Consider the following 27986-nt stretch of genomic DNA (forward strand, 5'->3'; position numbering starts at 1 on the left):
ACTCCAGCAGTAGGGGCCTTCAAAGCGTTTTCCCGCTTAATTTACTCTTCAGTGCAAAGTAAGTAGGGAAAGGTGATACTCAAATGGAATTGCAATAAGTTGATTTTGTGGTGACTTCCATGTTGTGTAATGTGACAGGCATCTCCTCTTTTACTAGCAGCATTTTTTAAAGTCTGTACTAAAAATCAGTGCTGGTAAAGCAGGGTTCATGTGATGGGAGATGCAGGAAAAAACTAAGTTTCTGAATGTCTTTTAGCCTAACTACAAAAATATATGAAGTTGTGTTATCTCTCATGGTTATCTGAGTTGTTTTATTTAAAGTAGTAAATTCTGCTCTACTCCTCCTCATGCAAATGACTGAAGTGCAGAGAGGCTGTAAATTACGTGACTGCTTCAGTCCTGCCTGGTGCCTGGAGTACTAATCCAGAAATCCCACAGTGGAAATGCAGCACTGCTGAACACTGACACTTCCACACTTCAGTGGATACAGGTTCAGAGAAGGGCTCTGTACAATGGGAATGTTCAGCTGATCCTGAAGTGGCTGTCTTGTCCTTTTCTTTCCAATGTCTGGATTTGCCCCTTCCCCAGCCTGCCTTCACGGGCTCTCATGTTGTGCTGCTGGTACAATACTCTTCAAGTCAAACACACTTTTTTGGTTAAAAGTCATCTCTTCCAAAATAAAAAGTGCAAACTGAAATAGAAAGTGCAATCAACACCTTTTTGACAATACAGCAGAACATTAAACTTACAAATATAAAATAACAACTGAATATTTAGTCTTACTTAGAATTTTACACAAAAATAATCAGATAAAGTGCAAATAAAAATATGTATAACTTTTTTTTTTAGAAGCTTTCGTCATATGTTTGCAAACAACTGATTTTGAACAGCAAAATATTTACAGTTTGGCAGTCTGTGAGTTGTTGATAGGAGGTTCTTAAATTGCTAGAACAAGCGCTGGCTTGTCATCTCTCAAGTTCCGCTTCCAGGATTTCTCCCCATGTGTCAGCGTCCATGGGATACATGCTTTTCTCTGGCAAGCTGTTCCGTGAAGGAATGTTGCTGTATTTCCCACTCAGCCATTCTTGCTTCACTTTGCTTTTCCAGTAGTTTCTCAGTAACGTGATCTGATGGAAAAACAGACAGCTCAAGTCTTGGGAATGAACTGATTTCAGCTGCATTCAATGCAAGTAAGTTTTTTGCATTGGAAGAGTAATGCTAGAAAAAGGATTTGAAACATGTCTTTGGATATTTAGACTAAGCCCAGGAAGGTATGCTGCTACTGAGAAGCAGACTTTCATCTATTTCCAACTTTTCTAAGTTGGGTGGAGAATCACTTCTTGCCTTAATTCTTTGAAGGTCAAGATGAAAACCCTAAACCAGGAATTCATTTTCTTCCTTACTCCTTAAAAGAGATGCCTTTCACTTTCTCTTCCTATTGAGGTTACTTGTGACCTTTAACTCATCTGGGCTCTTAATGCAGGCTGGCTGGTTTCTTCTCTTCAGCCTTTAGTGCAACCTTTTGTTGCAAGAAAACTGTCTTCAATCTTTTAGTGCAAGAAGATGCTGATTCTGTGTATTTGTTCCTTCTACTTCAAATCCCCACCAGATAAGATAGAGAATCAGTACAGGTAGTTCTGGAAATTCCTGCACAAGAGTAACAAGATCTGTACATTCAAAAGGCAACCACTACCTGCTCATGGCTTTGCCTCATACTGAAACACCTCTACATGTGAGAGCCCAGAACTAGGTTGTTTTGGGTTTGGGTTTTCCTTTTTTTTGCTGCTGCATCTCTCTTTTCACCGCTCCATGGTCCCCCCTGCTCTCGAACACACCAGCTAAAACAAGGTGGGGAATCACGCTCTAGCTGGTCCAGAGTAGTAACTGTGAAACCTCTCCCTTCCTGATCTACCTCAGCTTGCAGGCTGCAATAGATCTTCCAGTGTGATCAGCTCTGAACTCCTCAGAGCAGCTGTGACTGGGAGCGTGTGTGGAGAGAGTTTCAAAACAGCTTCTCAGAGCTTCTCCTTGTTTCCTTGTCTCTAACCTGACTTTTTTTCCTCCTGGATGCATGTTGCTTAAGGTGTACTGAAGCAGCGCTATCCAAGATGCAATTCTGGGAAGTCATTCCTCACCAGAACTATTCCCATCAAATACAACCAGACAGCACATACTGCCAAGTGGGGGTATATTGTCTTCTATCCCCCAGCCCTGCCTACAGGAATGTGGGCTTTCTTCCACGCTAGGGCTGTGCAGACTTTGATGTGATGAGTCACAGAACCACAGAATGGTTTGGGTTGGAAGGGACCTTAAAGCTCATCCAGTTCCAACCCCCTGCCATGGGCAGGGACACCTTCCACTAGACCAGGTTGCTCCAAGCCCTGTCCAGCCTGGCTCTGAACACTTCAAGGATGGGGCATTCACAGCATCAGTGCTGAGGCTGTGTGGGGTGGTGAGGACTAACCGGAGCAATCTCAGCTGGCCAGATGTGGTCGTGGGCAGGAAGCAGGTCAGCCTGAACTCATCCCTGTGTGTATTTTACCAGATGTCCAGCTGTTGGGATGCACTACTGAGTGACGCTGTGATTACAGCGGTTCTCCCATTACCCTGGGACAGGTGAGCTGTGCTGAAGTAATTTGACACGCTTTCACTGCCGATCCCAGAAGCCTCGACGCTGCCGACACGACGTCGCTGGCGTTACATTTACCTTCCAGGAATATCCGTTTCCTCGGTCGCAGTCGATCTCCCGCCGGCACACAGCCCGCACGCTCAGGCAGTGGTGTCTCCATAGGCGGTCGTTGCTCTCGATGACGCGGTGCCAGCCCTTGCATGTCACGGACGCGTGACACAAGCTCTCAACGTCGAGGTCGCTGAAAATCCGGGAGCTGACCTCCGGTGGGAGGAGAGCCACGAAGTCAGCCAGGCCTCCTCCTGCTCGGCCGGAGGGGAGGAGCGCGGGTCCGCCGGCGGCAGCGCGTTCCCCGTCCATCCCCGCAGCCTCGGGGCGGGGAGGGCACCCCCCCGTCACCGCGGGTTACTGCGGTGATCTGCAGCCCCCGGGCCCGGTTCCGCGCCCGCCGGCATGGCGGTGACCCTGCCCGCCGCCGCGGGGGTGCCCGTGTGTCTTGGGGTGCCGGTGTTCGTGTTTGGAAACGAACCCTTCCGCTTCCCGGCTCCGCCGCTGCGGGTCATGTGATGGAGCGTCCTTGCGTCATCAGCCGGCGCGCCAGCGACCCTCAGGAGAGTCTCGGTGGTGGCTGCGACCGAGTCTTGCCGTGTCCCGGTACCCTCGAGGTGAGGCCGGTCCCGCTCCTGCACGCACGGAGCTACCGGTACATCACCTCGCGGCCTCCTCTCCGAGGCGCCCGGCTGCGGCCTTCTCCCGCCTCGGCCTGCCGTGTGGTGTAGGGCGCATCTCCTGGCCCTGCGGCGGGCTGCTCCCGACCGAGGTCAGGGTGGTTTTGTGTCTCGATCCACCGTGTTCAGAGGGGCACACGCCAAGGCTGGAGCCCGTGCAGACCCATAGCCTCTCTGGAAGCACCCGGAGGGGCCTGTTGTGTGGGGCACTGCTTGGTCGCTTGCGTTCCTCTTCAGGAGGCAACGAACAGCGAGGCCGATGAGTGTGTGCCTTGCCTGTAACGCAAGAAGCTGTGGAAAGGGCGGCAGCGGCTCCCGAGTGGTGCTGTGCGGTGCATACAGCAAGTAATTAAACATATAGACGAGATATTAAGAAAGAATTCTGCACTGTGAGGGTGGTGAGACACGGGCACAGGGTGCCCAGAGAAGCTGTGGCTGCCCTGGGAAATGTTCAAGGCCAGGTTGGATGGGGCTTGGGGCAACCTGGTCTAGTGGAAGGTGTCCCTGCCCATAGTAGGCGATTGTAACTAGGTGAGCTTTACTGTGAATTGTCTAGTGGAAGGGTAAAGGGTTGAAGGGAAAACAGTTGCAGTTTTGGTGTGCTTTCAGGTGAGGTGGCTCTGAACTGAGGCTTTTAAAGCCAGCACTTGGGTGTGTGATGACACCTCAGAGCTGCAGAATTGTAACCTTTAGCGAGGGCTAGACAAGAAGTGCTGGATTCATTGTGTGGCTGATCCTGAAAACTGGGTCTTAATGTTGTTATCTCGCTTTTATTGTAGAATCCAGTTCTGGGAACTTTAAAAGATTTACAGAAAAACAAATTCTAAGCTGTGATTTCAGCTTTCTCAAAGTTTTGTCATGGCAGTGACTAGTATAAATTATGTACATAAAACCCAAACCACTACAGTGGTGGTCAGCAGGGATTGGAACATTTTTTGTTCAGACTATTTCTAGTGGAAGGTAGAAAGGAAGGAATGTTTGTTTCCTTTGCAAATTGATGTAAGAGTATGTTACATTCAGTTTAGAAGCGTATTAACGGTCAATGTTCAGACCAACTTCTGTGTTTGAGTAAAAAGTACATGTTTAGATTTGTATGGGGGTTGTGGAGTCTCCTTCTCTGGAGACATTCAAAACCCGCCTGGATGCCTTCTGCATAACCTCATCTAGGTGTTCCTGCTCCGGCAGGGGGATTGGACTGAATGATCTTTTGAGGTCCCTTCCAGTTCCTAATATCCTGTGATCCTGTGTGTGAATAACTAACAATTGTTTTGCTTTGTCAGAGAAAAACCAGGAGGCTGATGCATAAGAAACACTGAGTGTTCCCCCAGTTGAGACATCTTGTAGTCCATTGTTAATAGAACCAGCTTGTTCCAACTCTGAGGTACAGGGAGCTGCAAAAATGACAAAAAATGCTGCTACTTCCAGACATTCGGTGGGTGCTTAATTTTTTAAATTAACTTTTAACGTTTGTAGGCAATGTGTTGAAAGGTGTTGTGTTTTCTAAACCCATTACTTTTTTTTCTCTGAGAAGTAAACAACAAAGTTGTATATTCAAAATATCTGTTGTTTTATTGGTTAGGATTGTGTGCTACACAAGTATATGAATATATTTGTATTGTGTATTTATGTTTATGATAGTTATGCTGCACTAATTTGTTCTCTCAAATATACAAAAATTGCTATTGCTACACGAATATTTTGACCTAACAATATTGTAGCTGAGTTCAGTACTACAGAACAAAGTCCCGTTCTGGGCTGTGGTCTGTGTTGCTACCTGCAAAGGCCTAGAGGAATGAATGCCTGTTCTTCCAACCAGCCTGAAAGCCTCTGAAATGTGCATCTGGAGTGCCTGTGGTTGGACTGTGGTGATGCTTTGTGCTGGCTACAAATAATATCTGTTTGTAGCATATCAGCAGCCTATTTCACTTGAATTGTGCAGTTACGATGGAGTTGTGTTGTGAAGATCCATCCAAACACACAGATAAAAAGCCCTCCAGCTTTAACCTGGCAGCCAGCTTGCTGTCCAGCAAAACAGAGTTTTCAAAGCAAGAATCTTCTTCCTCTTTTAAACACTGCCATGTCAAATGGCTTTCAGACAGTCTGATAAATAGTATATGGAGCCAGTAGGATTCTCCTTGGTTCTTCTCTTGTGTGTCTACCAACATGGTGCTAAAAGGAGTACCCTGATCAACATCATTGTATAGTAGATAATAACAATATCTACATACAAGAAATGAAATGTCAGCAGTTACTGTAGCTGAGATTTCTGGGATAGACACCTTTCAGTAGCAAGTAGAGATTCAAACAGACGGAATGACTTAGAGTAAATAAGTATGTCCTGAACGTGATTTTGGTGTATTTACATTGTTTATACAGAGGAGCTAGAGTGTGGTTCTTTTCTGGAGAAAGGAATTGAAAGAATGCTAGCAAGACTTTTCTGTTGTTTTTCTTGGTTGGTTGGTTGGTTGGTTGGGGTTTTGGTTGTTTGGGTCTTTGGAGAACGGATTGCCTGTTTTGACAAACAGGCGTTTGTTTGTTAAACCTGCTCTTTCTCTTTACATACGGAAACTCTATACCAAGATAGATGCTGGTAAAACTCTTCTTTGAAATTTTCAGTTTGTAGCCTTTTAGATATTTATTCCAAAGGTCTGAGGAGGTTTGTTTTTTTTCCTGCATCAATGTTTGTACAGATGTCATTTTTCTGAGTGGAGTAGAAAAAAAAATGTGAAAAATCAGGCAATGGGCACCATCCAAAAAGCAGGTAGTTAGCTAGGCTGTGTTTGAAGGACATAATTGTATACAAACTTGTGATTTAGGTTTTTTCCTTGTCTTCTGTAACGGGAAAAAGGTACTAAACAGTAAATGTTGTTTCAGGTTCCTCTTTTTGATGATAATGCAAGTGAACAGTCAAAATCTACCTGGAGAAAGAGAGTGCTTCCATCTTGGATGTTGGAAAAAGATCTCCTGGTTGAGAGAATTTCTGAGCCTGTACCGAAAGGAGGTAGGTTTGCAGTGGTACATTTGCATACCAGTATACATTTGTGTGCTTTGATATAATTTTCTTCAATTATAATGGTGGTGGTAGAAAGTATTAATGTGTTACTTCTCTTTCCATGCTCCATGCTTGTCAGCTGACAGAGACTGACTTCTCTTACCTCCTTTGTCATCAGTCCTACAGGCATGACAGAGTTCTTTGTGATCAGTTGATTTTCTGTATGTTCCTTTTTTATTTTTTGTTTTCTTTTTAATGCCAGGTAATACACTGTCTTTGGACACCCTTTCCTATAAGCTATACAAGTTCTACGTAGTTTCTGTACCTTTCATTCCAAGCCTTCTCCACATTTAGGTCACTGATGTGTTGCCCTTCTAAATTCGGTTTCTTCCAATTTCACAGGTCTTAAAGGTAGTTTTGTTTGGGGTTTTGTTTTTTTTTTTTTGATGGTTGTCTGTGTTAGTTTTTTAACTGTGACTGCATCAAACTTGATGACTTAGTCCAAAGTTACTTCTAGGAGGAGCAGTTCGTAGCGGTTTCTATATAGTAACTATATTCTATATTGTTTCGTACCAATATGAGGCCAAAATAGAATTGCATTCCCTTTTCCTTTCCACAAAAGGAAATTGCTGAATGTATGATAACATCCTGCTGCTGTGTATTGGCAGTAACAGCAGCAAAATACTGTGTTCAGTCACTATCAGTGGGAGACACAGGGGTGCCACACTGGCACAATCCCAAGAAAATTTTCTAGCATGTCTGGCTTTGGTCCTGGGAGCTTGTTAAGACTTCTGAAACTGCCATTAGACATTCTGTCACAAACTTGCCACAAGGCATTTATTGCTCTGATGACTTTTATTGATGGAACTGGAGGACTAAAGAAATGAGAGAAGGAAAATGAATATGGACATTAACAATTCTACCCCAGTGTTTCTGTCATTCTCTGTGTGCCCCACCCTGCTCGCAGTCCTGTGGTGAGGTGCGAAGTGGTTTAGATGCTGACTTTCCTCTCGTAGCCAGTGTAAGTGTATGAACTGTGGTTGGTGTGTGCCTGTCTGCTTCTCCGTGTCCCACAGCTATTCCTTAATGCCTCTCTCCCCATCTTCTATTTCTGCTAAGCTGGTGTAATGGAGAAATTTTGCTCTTGATGCCCAAGCAGGCCTGCAGAAATATTTCATACAGTGTCTGACCAATTGCTTCTTATCTCCTACAGTAAATGCAGGTGTCTGGGTCGACTGACCTGGACAATGGTGGCTTTAAAAACATCTGTCATATGCCAGTGCACACCCTGCCTGTTCCTTTCCTCAAAAGCTAACTCTGAGAAACTATCTTTTATTTTTCCTTTCGCCTTTCTTTCCCTTTCCAAACCTAGACTGTTCCATGCTGACTTACTGCCTCAGATGTAAAAATTGCATGTACAAGAAGACTTCCACTGGCTGAGTCCTTCACTAACGTGATTGTTTTCTTTATGTTTGGGTTGGTTTTTTGAGGTTTGTTTGTGTTCTTTTTTGTTTGTTTGTTTGTTTTTGACAAGTACTATCATTTTGTTATATATGTCCATATAAGGTTTGTATCAAAGACTGAAGGTTTTGGTCATGTAGGAGATTTGGAGCTGTGAGGGTGTCCTGGGTTCAGCAGTAAAAGGTCATTTTTCTCCTTCTCAGTAGCTGGTGCAGTGCTGTGTTTTTGACTTTCAGCCTGGGAACAGTGCTGATAACACTGATGTTTTCAGTTGCTGCTTAGTAATGTTTAGTCTGACCAAGGACTTTCTGAGTCTCATGCTCTGCCGGGGAGGGGGGGAAGCCATGAGGAAGCAGAGACACACCTGACCCAAACTAACCAAAGAGGTATTCCATACCACAACACGTCATGCCCACTATATAAACTGGGGGCAGTTACCCAGAACGGCTAGATCACTGCCGGGGTTGGGCTGGGTATCGGTCGGCGGGTGGTGAGCGGTTTGTATTCTCTTCCCTTGTTATTTCCCTTGTCATTATCATTACTGGTGGCAGCAGTAGTGATTTGTGTTATACCTTAGTTACTGGACTGTTCTTATCTCAACCCATCGGAGTTGCATTCTTTCGATTCTCCTCCCCATCCCTCCGGGAGCGGAGGGAGGAAGGTGGGGGAGTGAGCGAACTGCTATGTGGTACTGAATTACCAGCTGGGCTTAAACCACGGCAGAGGGAAAGGGCAACAGCTGTGTGCTGTTGAAGGCCTGATCTTGAAGAAGCTAGAGACACTTACAACCACTATTGGAGCTGTTTAAAAAATCATTATGTGAAATCATGATTCTAGCTTAGAATGGGCTGCTGTAATAAAACGATGAATCCCTTCTGTATATCTAAAATACTCCCTTAAAATTGTGAAACGGTTTGCATATTTTTAGGATTATATTGGATGAGAAGGTAGAAAAGTTGAGAACAAAGCTAAAAGGCTGCTCTTTTATTTATTTCGGGTTTTTTTTTGTCTGTCTTCTACTGGAAAGGTAATGTTAATCTGTGGTTCTGAAATTGAGTGTTAAAAGTTGGAAAAATTCCTTGCTTCATACACATGACTTTGGCACGTCAGTATTTTTTGAAGGGGAAGAGTTTTTGAAGTCTTGCAAAATGGCATCAAGTATCTTCCTTCTGAATGCATTTCGCAGCAGATGGAGCTATAAGAAAACCAGGACAATGGCCTTAGCTGTCTGCCAGCTGTGTATCCAGAAAATACTGCTTCAGTACAGAGATCTTACACTTTTCTGAGGTGTGAAGCTTTCCAAAGAGAGGCACAACATTTGCTGCCTTTCTGTTGGTTACTGGCTGATGAAATAATGAGCCATGATGTGGTTGACTACGCAAGTGGGCATACACTGATTTTGCCATGTCCTAATTGATGTTTGTTTGTATAAACTGATAGTCTGAAGTGATACTTACATGATATGTCTGTGATAAAAGTTGTTCTTGACATGTGGCTTACTTGATGAGTGTCCCTTGTGTAAATGAAATTGTCCGTGTTACGGATACAGTCAGTCCAGACCAATCTTTGCCATGTATTTATTATTTTCCTCCAAATTCAGTCTGGAATATCCTTTGCCACGTGTTTATTGTTTTCTTCCAAATTTTCCCCTGAAGCATCTGTTTTATTCTAAAATATATTTTTTTTTACTCCTATAAGTGGGAAGTGAAATATATATTGTTGAAACAGCATATGCACAGCTGCTGCTATTTCTCTTGCTTTTGTTCAGTGTTCTGCTTTGCTGTAGCTTTAGATTTCTAACATGGTAAGGATTTTCTTGTAAAATTACATTCTAAAAGTACCCTTTAATTTTTCTTTTAAGGTAATAGAATGAAAAAAGGCCAAGGATGGGGAGAAAGTAATATGGAGTCATTAGAATTAGAAGTAAATGCACAGCAGAAAAAAAGATCAGCTTCTGAAGAAACTATAGAGGATTTTGAAGGTGAAGAGGAAGATCAAAAGAAAAGAAGCTGTCTTTCCATCCCTGTTCCTTTGTCTCGGGTAATTATTGAGAGTGTAGTTGGCAACGTCATGTTGAAGGTTGGGTCTACAACAGAAGTACGTGTTCTGCTTGTGATTTGTTCTTTAACAGTTGTTTTGAAATGCCAGTCCATTGGCCAGGTCTATGGCAAGGATCATGGAAGCCTTCGGAGTCTTGGGTTTCTAGCGCCTCCTTCTCAGGATCTAGGACTTAGGCCCCAAATGTTCCAATAGAAATACCAGACTTTCAGCTTTATAGCAAGAGGCTGGAAGACATGGGCCAATGTACTGTTTCTAGCAGTGGCTTGGTGCATGGTTTCTTCTTTCTGAAAACTCTTTAGGGACAGGTGATGGTATGACACTGATGTAATGCAGCATTGGACTTTGTCCATACTAGAGCCATTGTAGTTGGTGAAGTTTTATGATCAGAAGATCAGGGTATGTGGCTCAGCAACTGCTATGTTTTGAAGAAAGGTAGCATGGAGTGTGCTTATGCCACTATCTTGAAATCTGAGCCAAAAAAAGGAGGAAAAAAAGCTCCCTGAAATCCAAAATAAGCTGTGGCAATGAGCGAACAGATACTTCAGTCCAGCTGGTCAACCCCTGTGTTTCCTCAGTACAGCTGTGTTTACAGGCAGTAAAAGACTTGGTGATAGCACCCTGCTAGTAATGAAAAGAGAAGGATCATTATCAAAGACAAACAAACTATATTCTGGTGAGAGCAGACAGAGGCTTTCACTGGTGTTTCCTTTAAGTGAACAACCTGGGGAGGTTTTCTTAATCTCTAGCATTAGAATTGCCTGGATCTGTTCGAGGATCTGATAAAATACTATTATTTGGTATGCATCATTGTTTTTGACACTGAAAACTACTGGGGTTTTGGTTTTGTTTTTTAATTAAGCTTAAGGATAGTTGAAATGATCTACTCATGGAGAGCATACCCTGCTGGGCTGGTTTTGCTGTAGCACAGTGGTTTCTTTATCTGAAAAGAGCAGTGAGCTTTGTTGTTGACTAGCTGCGTTAATACCAGCTTCAGTGCTGTTTTCTCTTTGTCAAATTACAAGGTGAGTGACTACATAATGAATTACTTCATTTTGCAATTTTTAAGTGTAAAGCTTTACTTATTTTCTCCTAATAATTTAATTAGTCATTTTTATCCCAAGCACAGTGTAAGAAATTGCCTTCAGAACTTTGCAGAAAAAAACTAACGGGTTAGTGCAAGCAAAAGTAATAATGAGAGACAGCTCTATACGATTGGAGTTTTGATATCAAAATCATGCTCCTGCTGTTATATTTAAGGTGATTGAGAAAATCTGCTGAAGGGTAGAAGTAAAAAGGGTGTTAATTCTTCCAGGGCCAGCAGCCACCAGGTGGCAATGCGGTCACATACGAGCTAGAACCAGGGCCAGCAGTGCTGATGGCTTCGGTTTTCCTTGATTGCAACCTGGTTTTAATTAGTACCTAATAAATGTGAAAGTGTTTGGTCTCATTATATGCAATAGAGGCAGTGGATTGAAGTGTGTAGTAGATGAGTTGCAAATCGGAGTGGCAAATTAATTTAGTCCTCATTTTGTTAATGAAGCTGCAGTTGTTTGCTGAGCCTGATTTTGTGAGTCTCGGTAGGAGTCATCTTTGTCTCCAGCTGAATTAGTGAATATGCTGCTGTCAGGATCAGTTGATACTAATGTGGACTTTGCCCTTTCTTAATCACATTCCATCTCAAATCTAATTGTCTCTCATTTTGGTTAACCATTTTGTGGGGCTTGCAATAAAAGGAACAAAATAAAATAGGAAACCACCAGCCGATTTTCAAGCTCTGCCAAACACATGTGTAAACTAAGTATGAATTCGCTGGAGGAGAACTTAAGATAATAAACTGGAGAAAGCAGAGACCTTAAAATAGTTCTATAATGTTTTAAAATAGTTCAGCCTTCAGTATAACTATACTTTCAGGTAATGTGTCAATTGTTAGGACAATGTTCCTTTCTTCGTTATGTATCTCGTATACTTTTTTTTTTAAAGCGCACATCTCTTATTTTAAATGTACATTGCACCAAAATTTAAAATGCAGCACTTGTCAAAACTGAAGTCTTTGCCTGATGGTATTTACTGACAACTTTTTATGATTTAGAGTCACAAGCTGAGGCATTTACAATGTATTGTGGTGGGATTAAGCTCAAGGTGTAAATCATGAATTCCCGTGTATCTCCCGTATGATATTTTATGTAGAGAAATATATATTCCACATATCTTGGTACTTAAGCGATTAAAATTGAATCTTTTATTGTAATGTGTGTTTTTCTAGATCCTACTATATCTTCACACATATAATCCCGATTCATTTTTCAGGAACAGCATTTTTAATAAGTATTTTAAACTAAAGTCCTTGGATTATTCACAAACTGAGGAAGTGAGAGAGGAGCCTGACTCCAGTTTGAGGAAAATGGAGTGGAGGATGGTTGCTCTTGGATAAGTTTTTCTTTAAAGTGTGTGTGTGTGTGTACTTCACTTGAGCCTTTCATTCAGCAGCTGTATTTAGCAGCTAACTGGAGTTTGGGAAGTGGAGCAGAAGATTTTAAAGGCTGGACCAGACTTTTCTTTCAAGGTCCTTTCCACCCTGTGCTGTTCTCTGATTTTGAAAATGATAAGGCAGAGTTTGACCTTAAAGCTTTTAATTCTGAAGAGTGTAAATTTTCAGGTTCTTCAAAATGTAACCTTGTTCCACAGAATACATCGGGATTTCCTCTTGAGAATACCATGAGAAACATGGAAGGAAATGGCAAGACTGGAACTAAAAAACATGGAAGTTCTCTGGAAAAAAATGATAGGCAGCTGAATAGTAAACGGTCCAAAAAAGTAGGTCAGATCTCCAGTAAAGAAAATAGAATTGAGGAAACAGAAAACAAAGAGCCGATTACTGGTTCTACAAGCCAACAAGCTCACTGGGGCAGGACTTCCCAAAATATTGATGCCCAGGAAGGGATTCTTGAGCCTGATGCAAATCTGGATTATGAGACTGAAATTTCTGATTCAACCAGAAGTGCAGATGCTTCAGAAAGCTCCAGACAAATCAAGCATAAGAGGACACCTTGCATGTATGGATCAGGCTGTTACAGGTAAAGCAAAATTAAAACTAGCTTAAGCTGGCTTGTTATTAAGAAGTAATGTATTAGCTATGGAAGAGGAAACAGTAAAGTTGTTACAAGCTTTGATTTGAGAATAAAACTTGTGGTAAAAAGAGGACTGATGAGAAGCAAATGGTGTAACAGGAACTTTTAAAGTATGAAAGGAGGAGCCAGGATGTCTTGCATTAGCAGGTAACTGTTAATGTAACCCAAACAAGGGGTGAAGTACTTCAGCAAATTAAAAGACGGTGTAGGAAATAAGAAGCAAGAAAAGGTTCATTTTAAAAAGAAAAGAAATAAAAACCATGTGTGTATGGTTACAGGTACCAGGGGGAGAAGAGATGTAGGTGGTTGAAATGAGCAACAGGCTTGTTTTATTAGCAGATGAAACTTTTATGAAAGATGCTTGTATTTATTGAAGTTATTGTGTGCTTTGTGATCTGAATACTTTAAATACCTATTCGTCATCCCTATTTTTTTTAAGCTTTCAGTCCTCCTCCTAAAACCAGAACACGGAATACTTGCAAACTCCATATTAACGCTTATCTGCTTAGTGTCTTTGGTAGTATTTCAAGTGAAGAGCAGTACTTTTTTTTTTTAACTCTCTCTTCTGCTACTCATTACCTCGCAATTTATGGTGAAATACAGACATGTTTTGTGTGATACAAATATTCCCATGAAGTTCCAAAGCACTAGTGCTGAGTGCTAGCAAATGACCAGTGACCTGAGAAGTGCATTCAGAAGATTTTGAGGTCTAGATAATCCATGTTCATTATAAGCACAAAAGATAAGGGTAATCCAGAAAAAGGGGGGGGTGTGGGTGATGTCCTGTGATTTCTTCTTCTTGTTAACAATTATTTTTCTTTTTCTTTTTTTCTTTTCCCCCAGTGGGCTTGAGCAATAGGAAAAAACAGCGAGGTTTAGAAAACAAGCACAAGTAGATGGCTTATTGTGTATGTGAGGTGTGCCTGCTGCTGCAGATAACTATGTATCAGTAGCATAAAGCTGTTGTGTTAATGAACACATCAGACTTCCACTTTGCATGTGCCTTTCTGTCTCATATCTCAATTTTTGCCCTTAATGATTATGTTGAGAACACTTTTTTATTAGGCAGTTAAGCTGATCCAGTAGTACAAATGCAGCCTCTAGTTTGCTTTAGCTATCTTTAGTTTTGCTCAGACAAGATTTTCCTTGTATGCGTAGGTTAAGCTGGTTTAATGCTCTGATATGGTGAAGTATTCCTAATGTTTAGGAAAGCAGATTTTAGTTACAGGTAATATGGAATAGGAGTTTGCATGTGCACATTTCTTCTTGGGTTTTTATTCTAAAACATTTGGCAGCAATACTTTTGGAAAGTGTTGCCTTATAAGAAAAAAGAATGCTCTGAAATAACACATAACAAAATCTTACTTTGACAGAGAATTTTACTTTTTGTTTGCAGCAAAAGAAATACGCTTTGTAGTCTGTCTTAATATTTGTTTTTGATGCAAGACCACCAAGTAGTCTTTCTGCATTGAAGAGATAGCTGTGTTAGAGTAAAGCAGATCACTCAGTTACCCATATTTTTGACAACACATACCTGAGTGTAACGTGAGTGGATACTTTGAAGGAGCACACTGATAGCATATGCACAGTTTTCCATTCCATAGTGTTTTTCTTGTGCAAAAACTAGTTTTAGAGTTGTGAAGGAAGAGGAGTTGCTTTGAGTACAACAGGTAGTTGGGTTCTTTCTCCTTCATGACTTTTAACTTTGTGAAAGGTGTCTTCAAACAAGAACATCTAACAAGTCAACATCTTAAATGAGTACTGCGTTAGTAACCGTAGCATTTCCCTGAAGTTTTGTTTTTCTAGGCGAGGTTCGTCATTCATAAAATGTTATTTATCCAATAACTACATGCTCTTCAGTGTTGTAGTCTTTATTTTGTAGTCTCATATTAAGATATGCTTGTCTCTTGGATAGAACTCCAGCATGTTTGGTACACAGTAAAATAGAAAAGATTGAATGTTCTATTAATTGTATTAGATTTCTCTAACATCTTAAACATCTAGGAAATAACTTTGTAACCCGTAGTTCAGTTTCTGAATTTATTAATATGAAAACACTGCTTTTGAAAGACTCAAGCTTCATGCACACCCCTCACTCCGGGAATGCTTCTTTTCATTGTCCTTCAGTGTCAGATTCTCTTTCTGAGGTAGCCTGAAGCTTTACCACGTTGAAAGAAACTGCTATTAGGAGGCAAGTGTTCTGTGTGTTATATCTGGCAATGTTTTTTGTCAAGGAACTTACTCTTTCAGCACTCTCTTGTGTTCATTTTCTTGTCTGCTGCTTGTTTTTCAAAGTTAGAAGAATAGGAAATTAGAAATAAAAATAGATCCAAACCCACCCCTCCTTTTCAAGGGCTGCACAGAAGGGTAGGTAGACCTCTTCTCTGCTGACTGTGTAAAAAGCTTTCTCACAGCTGTCAAAGCAGGGCATGCTCAACCAGAACTTTGGGTTTGTATGTGCATTCATCTAAATGCTTTGCTCCTTGTTGATGAAGATAAGTATTTTTCCTTTCACCTTAAGCTTGTAAATCTGTCAGCTGAAAACCTGTATCTTTTTTTTTGAGTCCTGTCTTCTAATAAGACTTACAATATAGAACTTAGAAACATGTTACATGAAGTTGTGGCATAACTTCAGGTTTGAATTCTGTGGCTTTATAACTAATGCTGGTAATTCATTACATTTTCACTACTAGTTTCCTTACTAGCTAGAAAATAGCTCTTATGATGTCAGGGCTCTCTGCATGTGATTATGAAGAGCCAGGGATTCTTAACTAATCAGTTAAACTTGCTTTAGGAAAAGCTTCTAAGTACCTTTTGGTAGCTGCACAGATGAAAAACTGTCTTAAATGTTTCACTAGGCAGTACACAACTTCTGCTTGAGATGACCGCATTGATTCTGAAGAACTTGATAAGTTTTATTTGCATAACTTTTATTTGCATGATTTTTTGCATCGTCAAGGGAAAGCACATAAATCCAAAGCTTCTGTAAAAGTGAAGTTGCAGTAAGCATGTTTGAGAAGGCAGCTGTTGTAAGGCTTTAATCTTAAAATAGATTTTTAATTAATTGATTTTTGTGTGAGTATAATTTTGTTTTGATCAAACGAATAACATATTCCTGTGCAGTGAGGTTTTGTGGTGAAACGAATTAGCTTCAGAGTGCAACTTACAGCGTGATAGATGTTGTGTTCTTACCACTCAAATCCCTTGTGCCCAAAAAAAAAAAATAAAACCCCCTCAAACCAGCCAAACCCTTAATAAAAGGAAGAGGCTTTAGATTTTTGCAAGGAGGGAAAATGTTTGCTTAATACAAGCTATGCAATTCTATGCTTCTGTTTATTTTGCTGGATATTGTTACACAACACATAGAAGTGGAATGAGTACAAATTATCCAGGTAAAGGTAAGATAAAATATGATGTTTCTAATAGTCCTGAGTGTCTGAAGCAGGACATGTGTAAAGTACTTCATAGGTAACATATAATTTGAGGAGCATCATCAACTGGTCCGAAGAATCCTGAAGCCCTGTGATAGGGAGCATACATCAAGATCCTGTTGTTTCTTTTTTTTTTTAAAAGGAAATGGATATCTCCTGAAATACAATAGGTTGGATAATCAACAGCTACTAGGCCTTCTTTCCTTGGTGACTATGATGCTACATGTATTTTACTATAGGAATAAATTAAATACAATCATGGAATGGTTTGGGTTGGAAGGGTCCTTAAGGATTGTCTAGGTTCAAGCACCCTGCCACAGGCAGGAGCGCCTTCCACTAGGCCAGGTTACTCAAAGGCCAGTCCAGCTTGGCCTCGAACACTGCAGGACATGAGGCATCCACAATTTCACACAACATTAGTTGCTTCTGTATCCCTTTGAGAAGGTGAATTGTGTTTCAAATTACTGAAAATTCTTGCTGCTATTGCTAATACTAAGTAAGCTCTATACATTCAGAAAACAAAGGAAGTAGCCTCTAAAATGACTTGTTCTCATCTCATTTATTTTTTAAATGGGGAAAAAAAGTAGACAGCCAATCTGAGTTTGGTGTAAGAAGTGATGTTTCCTGAGAAGTTGTTGTCGAAGACTGGTAAATGCAACCTTGCAATGATTTACTTTACTGTAAAGTTCTTTACTGTGAGGGTGGTGGAGCACTGGAACAGGTCCTCCAAAGAAGTGGTAAATGCTCCATCCCCTGGCAGTGTGCAAGGCCAGATTGGACAGAGCTTTGGGTGACATGCTCTTGTGTGAGGTGTCCCTGCCTATGGTAGGGGGGTTGGATCTAGATCTTAAAAGCCCTTTCCAACCCAAACCGTTCTATGATTCTATGATTTTTAGTGAAACTGTATTTATTTACCCAGTAGTTTGCAGAAATTAACAGAAAACACTGGGACCGTAAGTCTATCACCTGTGTAAAGAGATCCAAGAGACATTGGTTCTCTCATAAGTAGCGCATGAAAGAGTTCACCTGTAGCTTTCTTGTTGAGTTTCCCGAGTGGAAGATACCAGGTAAATGGAGATTTTAAAGTATTAATACTAAATATCTAATTTTTTCAGATGCCTAAAAGGAAGCCTGAATGACCAGTATTGCTCACAATGCTTAAGTAATCATTTTGCAAAAGTTGTAACAAAAGCTTTTATTTCTGATGGCAGTAGTTGAAATGCTGAAATTAGTATTTGCTGTTGCCTATGAAGTTCCTAACAGGTCGGTTTGAATTTAAAGGAAAGAATGCCTGTGATGGGTGAGGGAGCTGTTGTATATGTAGCTAGCTACATAAATGTTTCTGGCTTTGTGTTTCTAAATGCAGCTGTAACAAATGTAAATTAAAGCAGTAAGTACTTTGCAGTTCAGAGTTGTCATTCTTCCTTCTTGAGGCAAGCAGTTCACTTTCATAATTTGCACACGCTGAAGGTTATGTACTCTGGGAATTAGTGTGGTAAATTACTGAAGTATTTTGTGGATGCCTTTTGGAAAATCATTTATTAAATTAGCTCATATTTCTTACTTTTAAATATTATGCTTGAAAAGAAAGTGTCCTTAAAATAAATCATAGAGGAAAAGTAGATTTGCTGTTGGTACCAGTATGTTCACTTTGACATAATGTTTTGTAGTATGTTTTGATCTGGCACATGGGTTTCTCCTGAAGTCCTAATGTGTTATTCTCTGTTCTTTTCAACATCACTTGCAGAAGTTTTATAAAGCAAACGTTTCTCTAAGTGATGTTTATGGCTGCTTTGTCTGGTATGGTTGCAGTCAAAGCTGTTGCCCAGAAGCAGAATTGTTCTTTCAGTGGTGTGTATATTGGTATTCAATACTTGCTCACCTTGGATTCAACTGCGTAAGTGTGGTAGAGCAAGAAGTTTTGGATGCTGGTAACGTGCTGTCATCACTAACACTGGTGTGATTCAACTGCATACAGAGTAGTTATGTAGTATGATACATCGTTGTAATTTGACATTTCAAATGAAATGTCGTGGTAGCCAAGGCAAACTTGACAGCATAATCAGTGCAATGTCCAGCAGACTGCTCCATCTAGAATAATATTCTGTCATTTTAAATATTCATGTAGGCAGTAACTCGCATACAGAACAGAAATAATAGAGCCTGAGCTAACAGGCAATCTCAAGGATGTGGGGAGTCTTCAAATACAGCAGTTTTTCTGCTGCTGTGCGTTGGCTCTTCCAGCTTGAGCTAAGACTTCAGTATTGTTTTCCATGGTATTTCAATAGCTCCAGAGGGAATTGTGACTCAGCAAGCTGGCCACTGAGTAATATTCATGCTATAAGACTACATCAGTAGATGACGTATGTGTTGGGGGTCTGCAACTTAAAGCTGATGGCAAAGAGGAAAATCTGTGATTTACACTCTTTTGCAGCATATGCTGAGAAAAAACTTTTCTCCTGTTATCCTGAAAGGAGGTCTTACGTTCTGCATAAAGTTGAATATTAAGAGCTCGCCTTCGTGTAACCACAGAAAAATGAGTTGTCACTGATTCAGTAACACCTTTCTTATCTTCACTTCTTGTGTTTAAATGAAACAGTCAGTTCTCAATATTTGTTTTTTTTTGCAGGAAGAATCCTGTTCACTTTCAGCAGTTCAGTCACCCTAATGATGATGACTATTATGAAACAGAGATCATAGCTCAGGATAACAATGATAACCGACCTGAGTGTCCATATGGAACAGCTTGTTACAGGTAAGAAATGCTGTACAAAATGGGTTATCTTAATTTACAGGTTAAGAATGATCTCCCCTGGAGTTGCAAAATGACAATAGAATAAAGAGTAATTCTTGGTGTTAAATCTTGGCTGTAGCCTTCTGAAATTTACTGCAGACAGTAAATTTCTGCCTTTAAAGCACCAGAGCCTGTGTGAGCTGGTGAACATGGAAACTTGACTTCTGGAAACTATTCAGTGACCTAAAGATCAACACTTTTAAACTTGTCAACATCTAGTAAACTCTTCTTCTTTTATATAAGCAATAATTTATTGTTATATGTTCTTGCTACGTAACTTTTAGCTTAAATTTTGATAAAGTATTTGTTGAGATTTTGTACAAAACCTCTTAATCAATATTTGATTTGTTATAAAACATAATTTAGTCACAGCAATAAAATCCAGTTTATGGCTGACTGCTGTTTTTGTTAAACACTACAGATTTTCCTCAAAAGATTGTTTTATTCCATTTGTTTCCAAATACCTAGGGTTTACACTTTTATTTTATTTTATTTTATTTTATTTTTTAATTGATAAAATGGACAAAGGATATGTTTTGAGGCAACGACACTTCTGTGGGGGTGTATTGAAAATAACACTTGCTGTGAATAAAGATTGTGCCTGAGCAGAAGCATTTTCTCCTCTGTCTCCCGGAAAGTGTGGTGATCCTAAACAGTGTGTTCTCTCTGAAATGGAACAAAAAGATGGTAACTTTTAAGAAAAAGCCATGTTATATTGAGCTAATGCAGAGAAAGTATTTCTCTTCTGAAAAGCATCTATGAGATGAATTTCTCATCCTGGGATGAGAAAGCTGGCTTTATAACAGTAGTGAAATCACCAACGTCCTTTTCAGGAGTACAAGAGATGCTTTATCCAAAACTAAACTCTTTCCTTCCAGATAAGAACACCTGTGTACTGTATTAATTGATCATTTTTTAATCTGTGTTTCATTCTTTGGTGGGTAGAGGCAAGGAGGCACCCACGAGGCAATGATAATTCTTTCAACAAAAAAGGGGTTTTGTGTTACATTTGTTGTGTTTATCTGTTGGTTACTATTTGAAGGGAGCATAACTGAATGATCAAGACTCTGTGTCTTGGTTAGGGATTGAACGATCTGATGCTTGTGACAATAGTAAACCAGTGGAATAGGCAATTCTTCATGTTTCAGTGCAGTGTATCTAGTAGGAAGCTGTACTTCCGTTTTTTTATTCAGATAGCCATCACTTGTAATGCACGCATAATCTACTTTGGGACAGCAGTAGCAATAGAATTGTAAATCAAGTTGAAGCATGTGAATTTGTCACAAGTTATTTTGAGATAAGAACAGTTTTTTCTACTGAGGACTGACTGTGCTCTGCTTTTGAAAAATTAGAGAACATAAATAAGCAACTAGTTTTAGAGGTAGTCTTCACAGCAAGGGTATTTTGTAAAATGCACAAAAAAATTCTGCTGCTGCAGAAATGAATCTCCAGTTTCAAGCATGTCACATGGATCAGTTCTTATCTCACTGAACAAATGCATCTAATTTTACAACTTTGGAAACTGTCTCATGTCTTGGTTTTGATCAGACATCTATTATTTTTTAATGCTGTAACAAGTGGCCAGGTTGGATGAGGCCTTGGGTGACATGGTTTAGTGTGAGGTGTCCCTGCCCATGGCAGGGGGGTTGGAACTAGGTGATCTCAAGGTCCTTTCCAACCTTAACTATTCTATGATTCTATAAGAGGAAGACTCTCTTAACCTGATTTGTTTTCTTTCACTCTATAAGCTGAGACACTGCAGTAAAGCACTGGTCACAGAACTTTATTTTTAAAAGTAATGAAAATGATTCATAAAATACCAAGGAGTCTTGGATCAAAAATACTAAGGGATTTTGGTCTTGTTAAGCTTGATTCACTATCTTGTTCTACACTTATGTGGTTTTCTTCTTTGCAGAAAGAATCCTCAGCACAAGCTAGAATACAAGCACACTGCACCTCCAGGTGAGAACATTTGTTCAATACAGCTCAAAGTCAAGGGGAAAACCCCCAAAACCCAGCAACAAATATAAAAAACACTTGTAATAAAATGCTTTCATCTACTGTAAGTGAGTAACACTGCATTTGCAGCTTACTCTGTATTGCCCTGCACCCTTGCTTTTCTCAAGTGTGAGGTCTTGCCCTTATCTGTGGTAAGGAGGCTTCTTGGCCATCGCAGACTTGCATTCATTTTTACACGTTTTTCAAGTGAAGAGGGGTAGGCTGGCTCAGACACAACTGACATAGTCTGGTTGATTTGTATCTTAGGAATTGACAAAATGCTGTGTGACAAGTGGCTATTTTCGTGAGTTTTAGGTTTTATTGAAAATTAAACACAGTATAGTGTAACATTACCAGATCTCTGTATTCTGCTTCCTTCATTCAGAGCTGAAGTATTGCAGTGAAAAGATGGAATATATTTAGGTGTTACTGAAGTATTTCCCCACATTTCGAGTGGATACAGCAGTAAATGATTTTTATAGCTTTTCTCCCATCCCTATAGCAAATTATATACAGAGAAATATCTTATGCTTTATAAAGATTTATATTTTATGATTTTGTACTTACTTTTTATTCTTATTTTTCTTTTGATAGGAAATCCTCAGGTACCACACAATTTTTCAAGTCTTGTGATGCTCTAAAACAAACATTACAAGCAGATCTGTCACCTATTTCTTAATTTTATTTATTTTTAACCAGTGTTTTTCTTATTGAGAGAACCGAGTTTTGCATATATGTTCTCTTGAGGCTTGGAGAGAATATAATTAAAAATGAATCTCAGTTTCTATTAAGAAATTTTCTACTCCTGTTTTATATTCCAGTAATGAGGCTTGTTGAAAAACTCGGGAATGTACTGTTTACATTTTGTCTGTTCGTAAAAAAATTCAAAGAGATACTTTGCATTTTCTTGTGCTTTTTCGTGATTATTTGGACTTGGAGATCTTTTCCACTTGAAATCCCAATGCAGTGAGCAGTAGTTCAGAGCAGAACAGTTGTGGAAATGTAACGACAAGGTATTTTACTTTAAAGAATCTGGATTATGGTATTACTAAGGAAAAATTGCATTTATGGAAACAATGCTGTAAAATACTTAAATGCTTTGGTATGTCAATTTTCTGCTTAAAAAAATCCCTGAACCAATATTAATGATATTTGTCTGCAGATGGCACGGTTCATAATTGTAAGAACAATTCATCTGGATTTTTTTGGGCAGCAGAGTAGTTTTCATACCGTAGATAGAACAGAACCATTGCAGCATTAATTTTAATAGGTCAGTGTTCTGTTGTAGCAAACTCTATGAATAACTGTTGTGCTAGGCTGTAGTCTGCCCTGACTGATACGTTTCTTTTCTTTAGTAACTGAAAGAGCAACCCGACAAAGAACTTCAAAAAATGGTGAGTATATTCTAATGTTATAAATGGGCACATCAGCGTGAGACCACAGATCTGCAGTGGTTTTCTGGCATTTAATAGTGCTGTAGATGCTTGGTAGTGTATACCTGAAGTAGTTGTTATTTTAGTAAAACCCAGCTTGCTATTTTAAAAGTAGTAGTGTTGAAATTGAATTCGTACCAGGCTTCCTGGATGAGCATACCTGTACTTCCCTAGAAGCAGACAAGAAAACAAACAAGTGTTTTAAGGAGACACATGTGGCTGAATCAGTTCTTCCTTCCTTACACAGGGGTCATAATAGGATGAAAGGAATCTAGTGTTTTTTTGCCCTGTAAAGATTGATTGCTCTTTAAACATTGAGATATTCCTTCTGCATTGCACTAAACTTTAAATAACTTTTGGGTGATGTCTGTGCATGTGCTTATGAGCTTTTCTTATACTTACTGTGAGGTAAGATACTGGCTTGTTAGGACTAAAGTGTAGAAGGTTAATGCCTTTGAGTTGAGGGCAGCTTTCATGCTAAACTACAGATATGTCCTTCTTAGTTTCTTGTTGTCAGTGAGGATTATTGGTAGTACAGGCAAGCTGTAGTGTAGTGTCGCAATAATGTAAGTTGTAATACTGTGGATGAATATCTCCCCACTGGTAACAGTGGCGCACCTAAGGTTGCTTTGCTGCTGCCAACAGTGTTCACTCACATGTTGCAGGTGCATAAACTCCAGTTTTATACACCCTTTAGGTCTGTTTCCAGCTTTTTTTGTATCTCAGCTTCCTGTCTTTCTAAAGCAATTTAAAAGTGAACTTTTAGAGCAGTCTGAAAGTCTGGTGATATGCCATCTTCACGTTCACTGGCCTGAACAAGGCATGAGGAAGTGGAACTGCTGCGTCTCAAATGGAAGTGGGAACTGGCTTGTCTTCCTTGAGGTCACCAAGGTGTGGCTGGGCATTTCCTAAAGAAACCCTCAAGTTAGAGATGCCTGCTTTCTAGAGAAAATAAATGAAAGTGGAAATAGCTGTAGTTAGTTTTCTAGGCAAAGTGGTTTTGCCTCCAGTTCTGTTGTGGATGGATGCAAGAAGTTGCTTTTATACTTTCTATCGAGAAATTTCTTTCCCATCCCATTTCCTTATCATGTATGCGTGCATTTTTGCCATCACTGAATGCTTGATATGATTGTATCTGTGAACTGGGACATTCTGAGGCTTGTTTGTTACCTGTATGCTTTGCCACATCCCATTATGCAAAGTACCAGCCTCACCCTGATCACTCTTCCCTTGTAGAAATGTGTATTCCAACACAGTAAGAATTGTTAATAGCATTGTAAGAACAGTGAGGGGTTAAGATTTTATAATGAGGCAACCAGGGAAGAACTGATATTCTACACATGGGAAAGAAAGGAATTCATTTATTAAAGTGCTGATCACATTTACTGGTTGGATATTTTTTTTCTCCCAATGTCTTGTTGACTGGTTTCTGAGCTCTCTTGAGCACAAAGCTTGTAAAAGGTTGTGCTCGGTACCATCACGTCTGAGGCAGTCACACTGAGCCATGTAAGGTCACAGACAGTCAGGGCGCCATTAACCTTTATTCTGTGCCGTTTGGCACAACTACACTGTTAAGTACACCATTAATTTCTGTGCAAGTGTATTTAAACTCCACCAGCCAAGAAAAGAAGGGTACTATCTACCTGGCATTTGACATGGTTGGGTTTTAACATTTTTAGTCTAATTGTTACCAGACAGATTACAAATTGCCTGTAGAGAATGTGGTATGTTCTGAGAAATCATAGAAAGCTAATTACTGGGGGGAATAGTTGTAAGGGAGGAAGAAAAGAAAAAGGTCAGTTATGCTGTAATAAACTGTTACTACTGAATGACCTCACTGCACTGCTGCTACTTAGCTGAATGACCTGCTGCAGCTATGCAGGATTCTTCTACGCATTTCCTTGTAGGTTTTCTAGCAAGTTGCTAAGCGCTTGCAAATATAACTCTTTGAAAGGGGTAGTTGACAGGCTTTTTCTCCCCACATGAAGGAGATGCTTTCAGAGAAAGCTTCAAGGTCATCTGTATAAATACACTACTAGGGAAAAGGCAGAGTTGTACCCAATGAGCGAGCAGCTTTAGGGGCAGTGGGGCTGAATTAAACTGTAGTGGAAAGAAGTGGAGTGGAAAGACGTAGAAAGAAATGCATCATTCACTGATGCAATCTGTTGATGTACAGGGATGAAAAACATAGTATGCTGCTTGTACATTTGTAGGAAAAACACGGAAGTAGTATTTTGCCAGAATTCCTACTTCTGCTATAAAATGCCACCCACAGTGCTGTGAAAGTGAAGAAGAGCTTTTCTTTGCTAAGAAGGTTTTGGGCTTATTATTTTCATAAGTTTAGTTTGAGAAGAGGGATTTTGCTCCTACTGTATTTAGCATCTTTGTTTCGATCTCTTCCCTCCAAGACATAATTCACTCTGCAGGACCATAGTCTGCGGTTCTTGTAAGAAACTCTTCTGGTATGTGTAAGCATAGGTGTGATTGATTTCCCCTGAAGTCAGGTAAACAATAGTGGATTACATCTGAAATTGACAGTTGGCATTTTCAGGATCTTGTGCTAGGTGGTGCAGAGTCGGTCCTTCCAAGAATATGGCCAGCCATGGGATATTTCTCAGTTACATTATTGGCTGTGTCACATGGCTGACATTGTTCTAGGAGTTCTTTCAGTGCCTCTGTAGAAAATTCAACCATAAAGTTGTGTATTTTTGAGAACCTTGACTAATGCTTTTGATAACCTTGGGTGAGAGTTGCTATAAAGTCTTAGACTGTAAAGTAATTCTGAAATAGTAAAGCTCCCACTAGTAGAAAAATGTAACTGATAGAGGATGTGATCTGACTGTCTAAGATGCTGGTGTTCTTGTTTGCCCATGATACACATAGCTTGAATGCCCAGAGCTCTGACCTGAGGTTTCAAGAAGTTGCTAAGAAATGCTTATGGTTAATACAAACATTGATGATTTGGACTGGGGTCTGTAGCTGAGTTAAAAAAACCCCAAACATGTTTATAGTTTCATCTGAATGATAAGAACTGCTCAACAGATAACCTGTCAGTGATCTCATACAGATAATTTATTTCTAGATGAGATAAGAATGCAAAAATTAGAGGCTGGGAAGAAGAGGAATGACGATGGGTTTATTCAGAGGTATGACTTAAGTGCAGAATAACACTATTGGAATATTAATAGACTTTGGCCGGTTATGAATTGTGGTCATGTAAGAAAAAGGGAGATAGCGTAGGCTTGTAGAACAAGGGTTATGCACTTCTACCAAAATCAGGAAGCAGTAGAAATAATCTTGTTAAAGGTTCACAGCTACTGATAAATAGGAGGAGAAGGCAGTGCTGCTATGGCAGCAGCTTTTTATAGACACTGCCAAGTTAGGTAAGTAAGACTTCTTCAAATAGCAGAATTACCCTGCCTTGGGGAATGGGTTTAAATGTGCCAACGTATTTGAGCAATTAAAAGAATGCTTCAAGACAAGCTGTGTAAAGAGTTAGGAACATGCTGTGAACAGTATCCATTTCTTGTAAACAGAGGTTTCTGAGTCTTTGTGTCAATACAGAGCCTTGTGAAATACTGTGAAGAGAGAAGCCAATTTGAGTGCAAAATGTAAGTTGTGAAGAAGCTGGATGGACAGCAGCTTAGGAAGCAGTGTGATAGAATAGACTGGACTGCAAAACAGGTTGCAGCTAGCTCAGGAAAAAGTGTTCTGCTTTTGTTGTTTCCTTAACCCATGTTCAGAAAGGAAGCATAGACTATCCAGCAGGGATCCAAGTTGAGAACATAGGAGGTGAGTGATATAGCAGATTCCCTTCTCATACCTGAAACTCAGGAAAGACATGAATGTGAGTTAAAAGCCGTGCCAGAGTAAGAGTATAAAATAGCCCTAAGTAAGTGTGGGTGGATGAAGACAGAAAGCCTTGGTTGAAAATAAATGGCAAGGTAGATCAATTGTTTAGGTACAGAAGTGGCAGGAAGACAACTAGGAAAATTGTGTGCCTAACTCCTTGAGAAAAGTGATCAGAAGACATCAGATTCTGGTTTTTTTCTGATACCAGAAGATGTTGTCAAAAGGCCTGATACTGTTTTCCAGGTGCTGGAAGTAAAGCCAGTAAGAAAAACTTGTAAGTGATCAGGTGGGTAAGTGCTGCAGTAGAGGTCAGAGAGAGATAGTACAGCTTTCATGACAGCCTTGAAAATCAAACTCAGAATTATTAGTGTTGGGTGGAGTGCTTTAGTTGATTCTTTCTCCTCTTGAGGAGAGAGACTAACTATATGGTCTCTGGAAGGTCTCCAGTTCTGTATTTATGATACATGAATATATGACATTTTTGTCTGTACAGGAAAAAGGGTTGTGGAGAAAGATGGTGCCAGTGATGATGAACCAGATGAATATGACCTTGATGACAGCTTTATAGATGATGAGGAAGAGGAGTGTGACCCTATTGATGAAGACTCTGACTGGGAGCCAAGTTCAGAAGACAAGGATAATGAAGATGTTGAAACACTTTTGCAAGAAGCACGCAGATTTGTTAAGACCAAAATGTAGCTGCACAGAACAACATTACATGTCTGATCTGGTTGTGTTAAAACATGGATGTGCAGAGACAGGAATTGCTTTGAAAACTGATTTTTCCTCAGTGATGTAGGCATTACAGAAAGATTTTAATGGGGGTGAGGGGATTCACCAAAGCCTTTCATTTCCGTATGTATTATTTTGTTGGGGTTCCTTGTTTCATTAAGTGGTGGAGCCAGAGGACTGAGCTCTGAAAGTTTTGTTTGTTTCCCCCTCATCTATTTCTTTTGCAACACCATTGGTGTATTTTAGGTTGAAATAAAATTTTAAAGGTTGTTAATGCTTCACCCTCCTATACTTAAAAGAAACGTTTGCATTAGGAAAGCCTTTTGTTTTGCTGAAATGCAATACATATATATATGTATACACACACTGTGTTGAATGAAGAGGGGTTGTGCTTCACACCTGCAGTATGGCAGACCTACTTGGCCATTGCTGGAGAATCTGTCTAAACCAGTTTTTTAATGTTCTTTTAAGTTGGTGCAGTCTTAAACTTCATTATTCTGCTCCTGGCTTTCGTTTTAGGTGTCATTTCTTTGATTCTCTTAATGTACAGTAGTTAAATACAGGTTGTTTAAAATCACTTGAGAACTGCATCTCAGTGTATCAAACCACTCGGTTGTCTCCACAACAATTATGGTGTATTTGTTCTCGTTACAGCAGTATCATTTGCTGTGTCTGTACATCACTGGAATTATGTTCAGTTCACAACAAATCCAAAGTCTTGGTGACTGTATTTTTGCACAATTAAAC

At 39.9% G+C, this 27986-nt stretch overlaps 2 protein-coding genes across 5 annotated transcripts; one reads left to right on the forward strand and one right to left on the reverse strand.

The window, feature by feature from the left end:
- Positions 1-336: 336 nt before the first annotated feature.
- FBXO48 (F-box protein 48) lies at positions 337-3011 on the reverse strand. The gene is made up of 2 exons (XM_080614656.1): positions 2708-3011; positions 337-1127 (listed from the first exon to the last, which is right to left on the reverse strand). Exons 1-2 carry the CDS (start codon positions 2987-2989, stop codon positions 966-968), a joined length of 444 nt encoding a protein of 147 aa, XP_080470782.1. The 5' UTR covers positions 2990-3011; the 3' UTR covers positions 337-965.
- Positions 3012-3154: 143 nt separating this feature from the next.
- On the forward strand, positions 3155-27971 carry APLF (aprataxin and PNKP like factor). 4 transcript variants are annotated; one of them, XM_080614652.1, is made up of 9 exons: positions 3155-3294; positions 4638-4789; positions 6232-6358; positions 9672-9907; positions 12557-12945; positions 19060-19185; positions 21140-21186; positions 22578-22616; positions 27001-27971. In XM_080614652.1, exons 2-9 carry the CDS (start codon positions 4757-4759, stop codon positions 27204-27206), a joined length of 1203 nt encoding a protein of 400 aa, XP_080470778.1. In that variant the 5' UTR covers positions 3155-3294; positions 4638-4756; the 3' UTR covers positions 27207-27971. The 4 variants fall into 4 exon arrangements, with proteins under 4 accessions (XP_080470778.1, XP_080470780.1, XP_080470781.1 ...); XM_080614654.1 differs by having other exon boundaries at positions 9672-9850; XM_080614653.1 differs by lacking the exon at positions 3155-3294 and adding an exon at positions 3319-3449.
- The last annotated feature ends 15 nt before the right edge of the window (positions 27972-27986 follow it).

The sequence above is a fragment of the Psittacula echo genome (genome assembly GCF_963264785.1).
Source record: "Psittacula echo genome assembly, chromosome: 4".
NCBI classification, from domain to species: Eukaryota; Metazoa; Chordata; class Aves; order Psittaciformes; family Psittacidae; genus Psittacula; species Psittacula echo.

Bases quoted from the DNA above. Each gene is read 5' to 3' on its own strand.
- FBXO48 (XM_080614656.1), bottom strand. From the start codon at position 2,989: ATGGACGGGGAACGCGCTGCCGCCGGCGGACCCGCGCTCCTCCCCTCC. The intron at 1,128-2,707 runs GTAAATGTAACG...TTTTTCCATCAG, and splicing joins GAAACGGATATTCCTGGAAG to ATCACGTTACTGAGAAACTA.
- APLF (XM_080614652.1), top strand. From the start codon at position 4,757: ATGACAAAAAATGCTGCTACTTCCAGACATTCG. The intron at 4,790-6,231 runs GTGGGTGCTTAA...ATGTTGTTTCAG, and splicing joins CTGCTACTTCCAGACATTCG to GTTCCTCTTTTTGATGATAA. The intron at 19,186-21,139 runs GTAAGAAATGCT...TCTTCTTTGCAG, and splicing joins TATGGAACAGCTTGTTACAG to AAAGAATCCTCAGCACAAGC.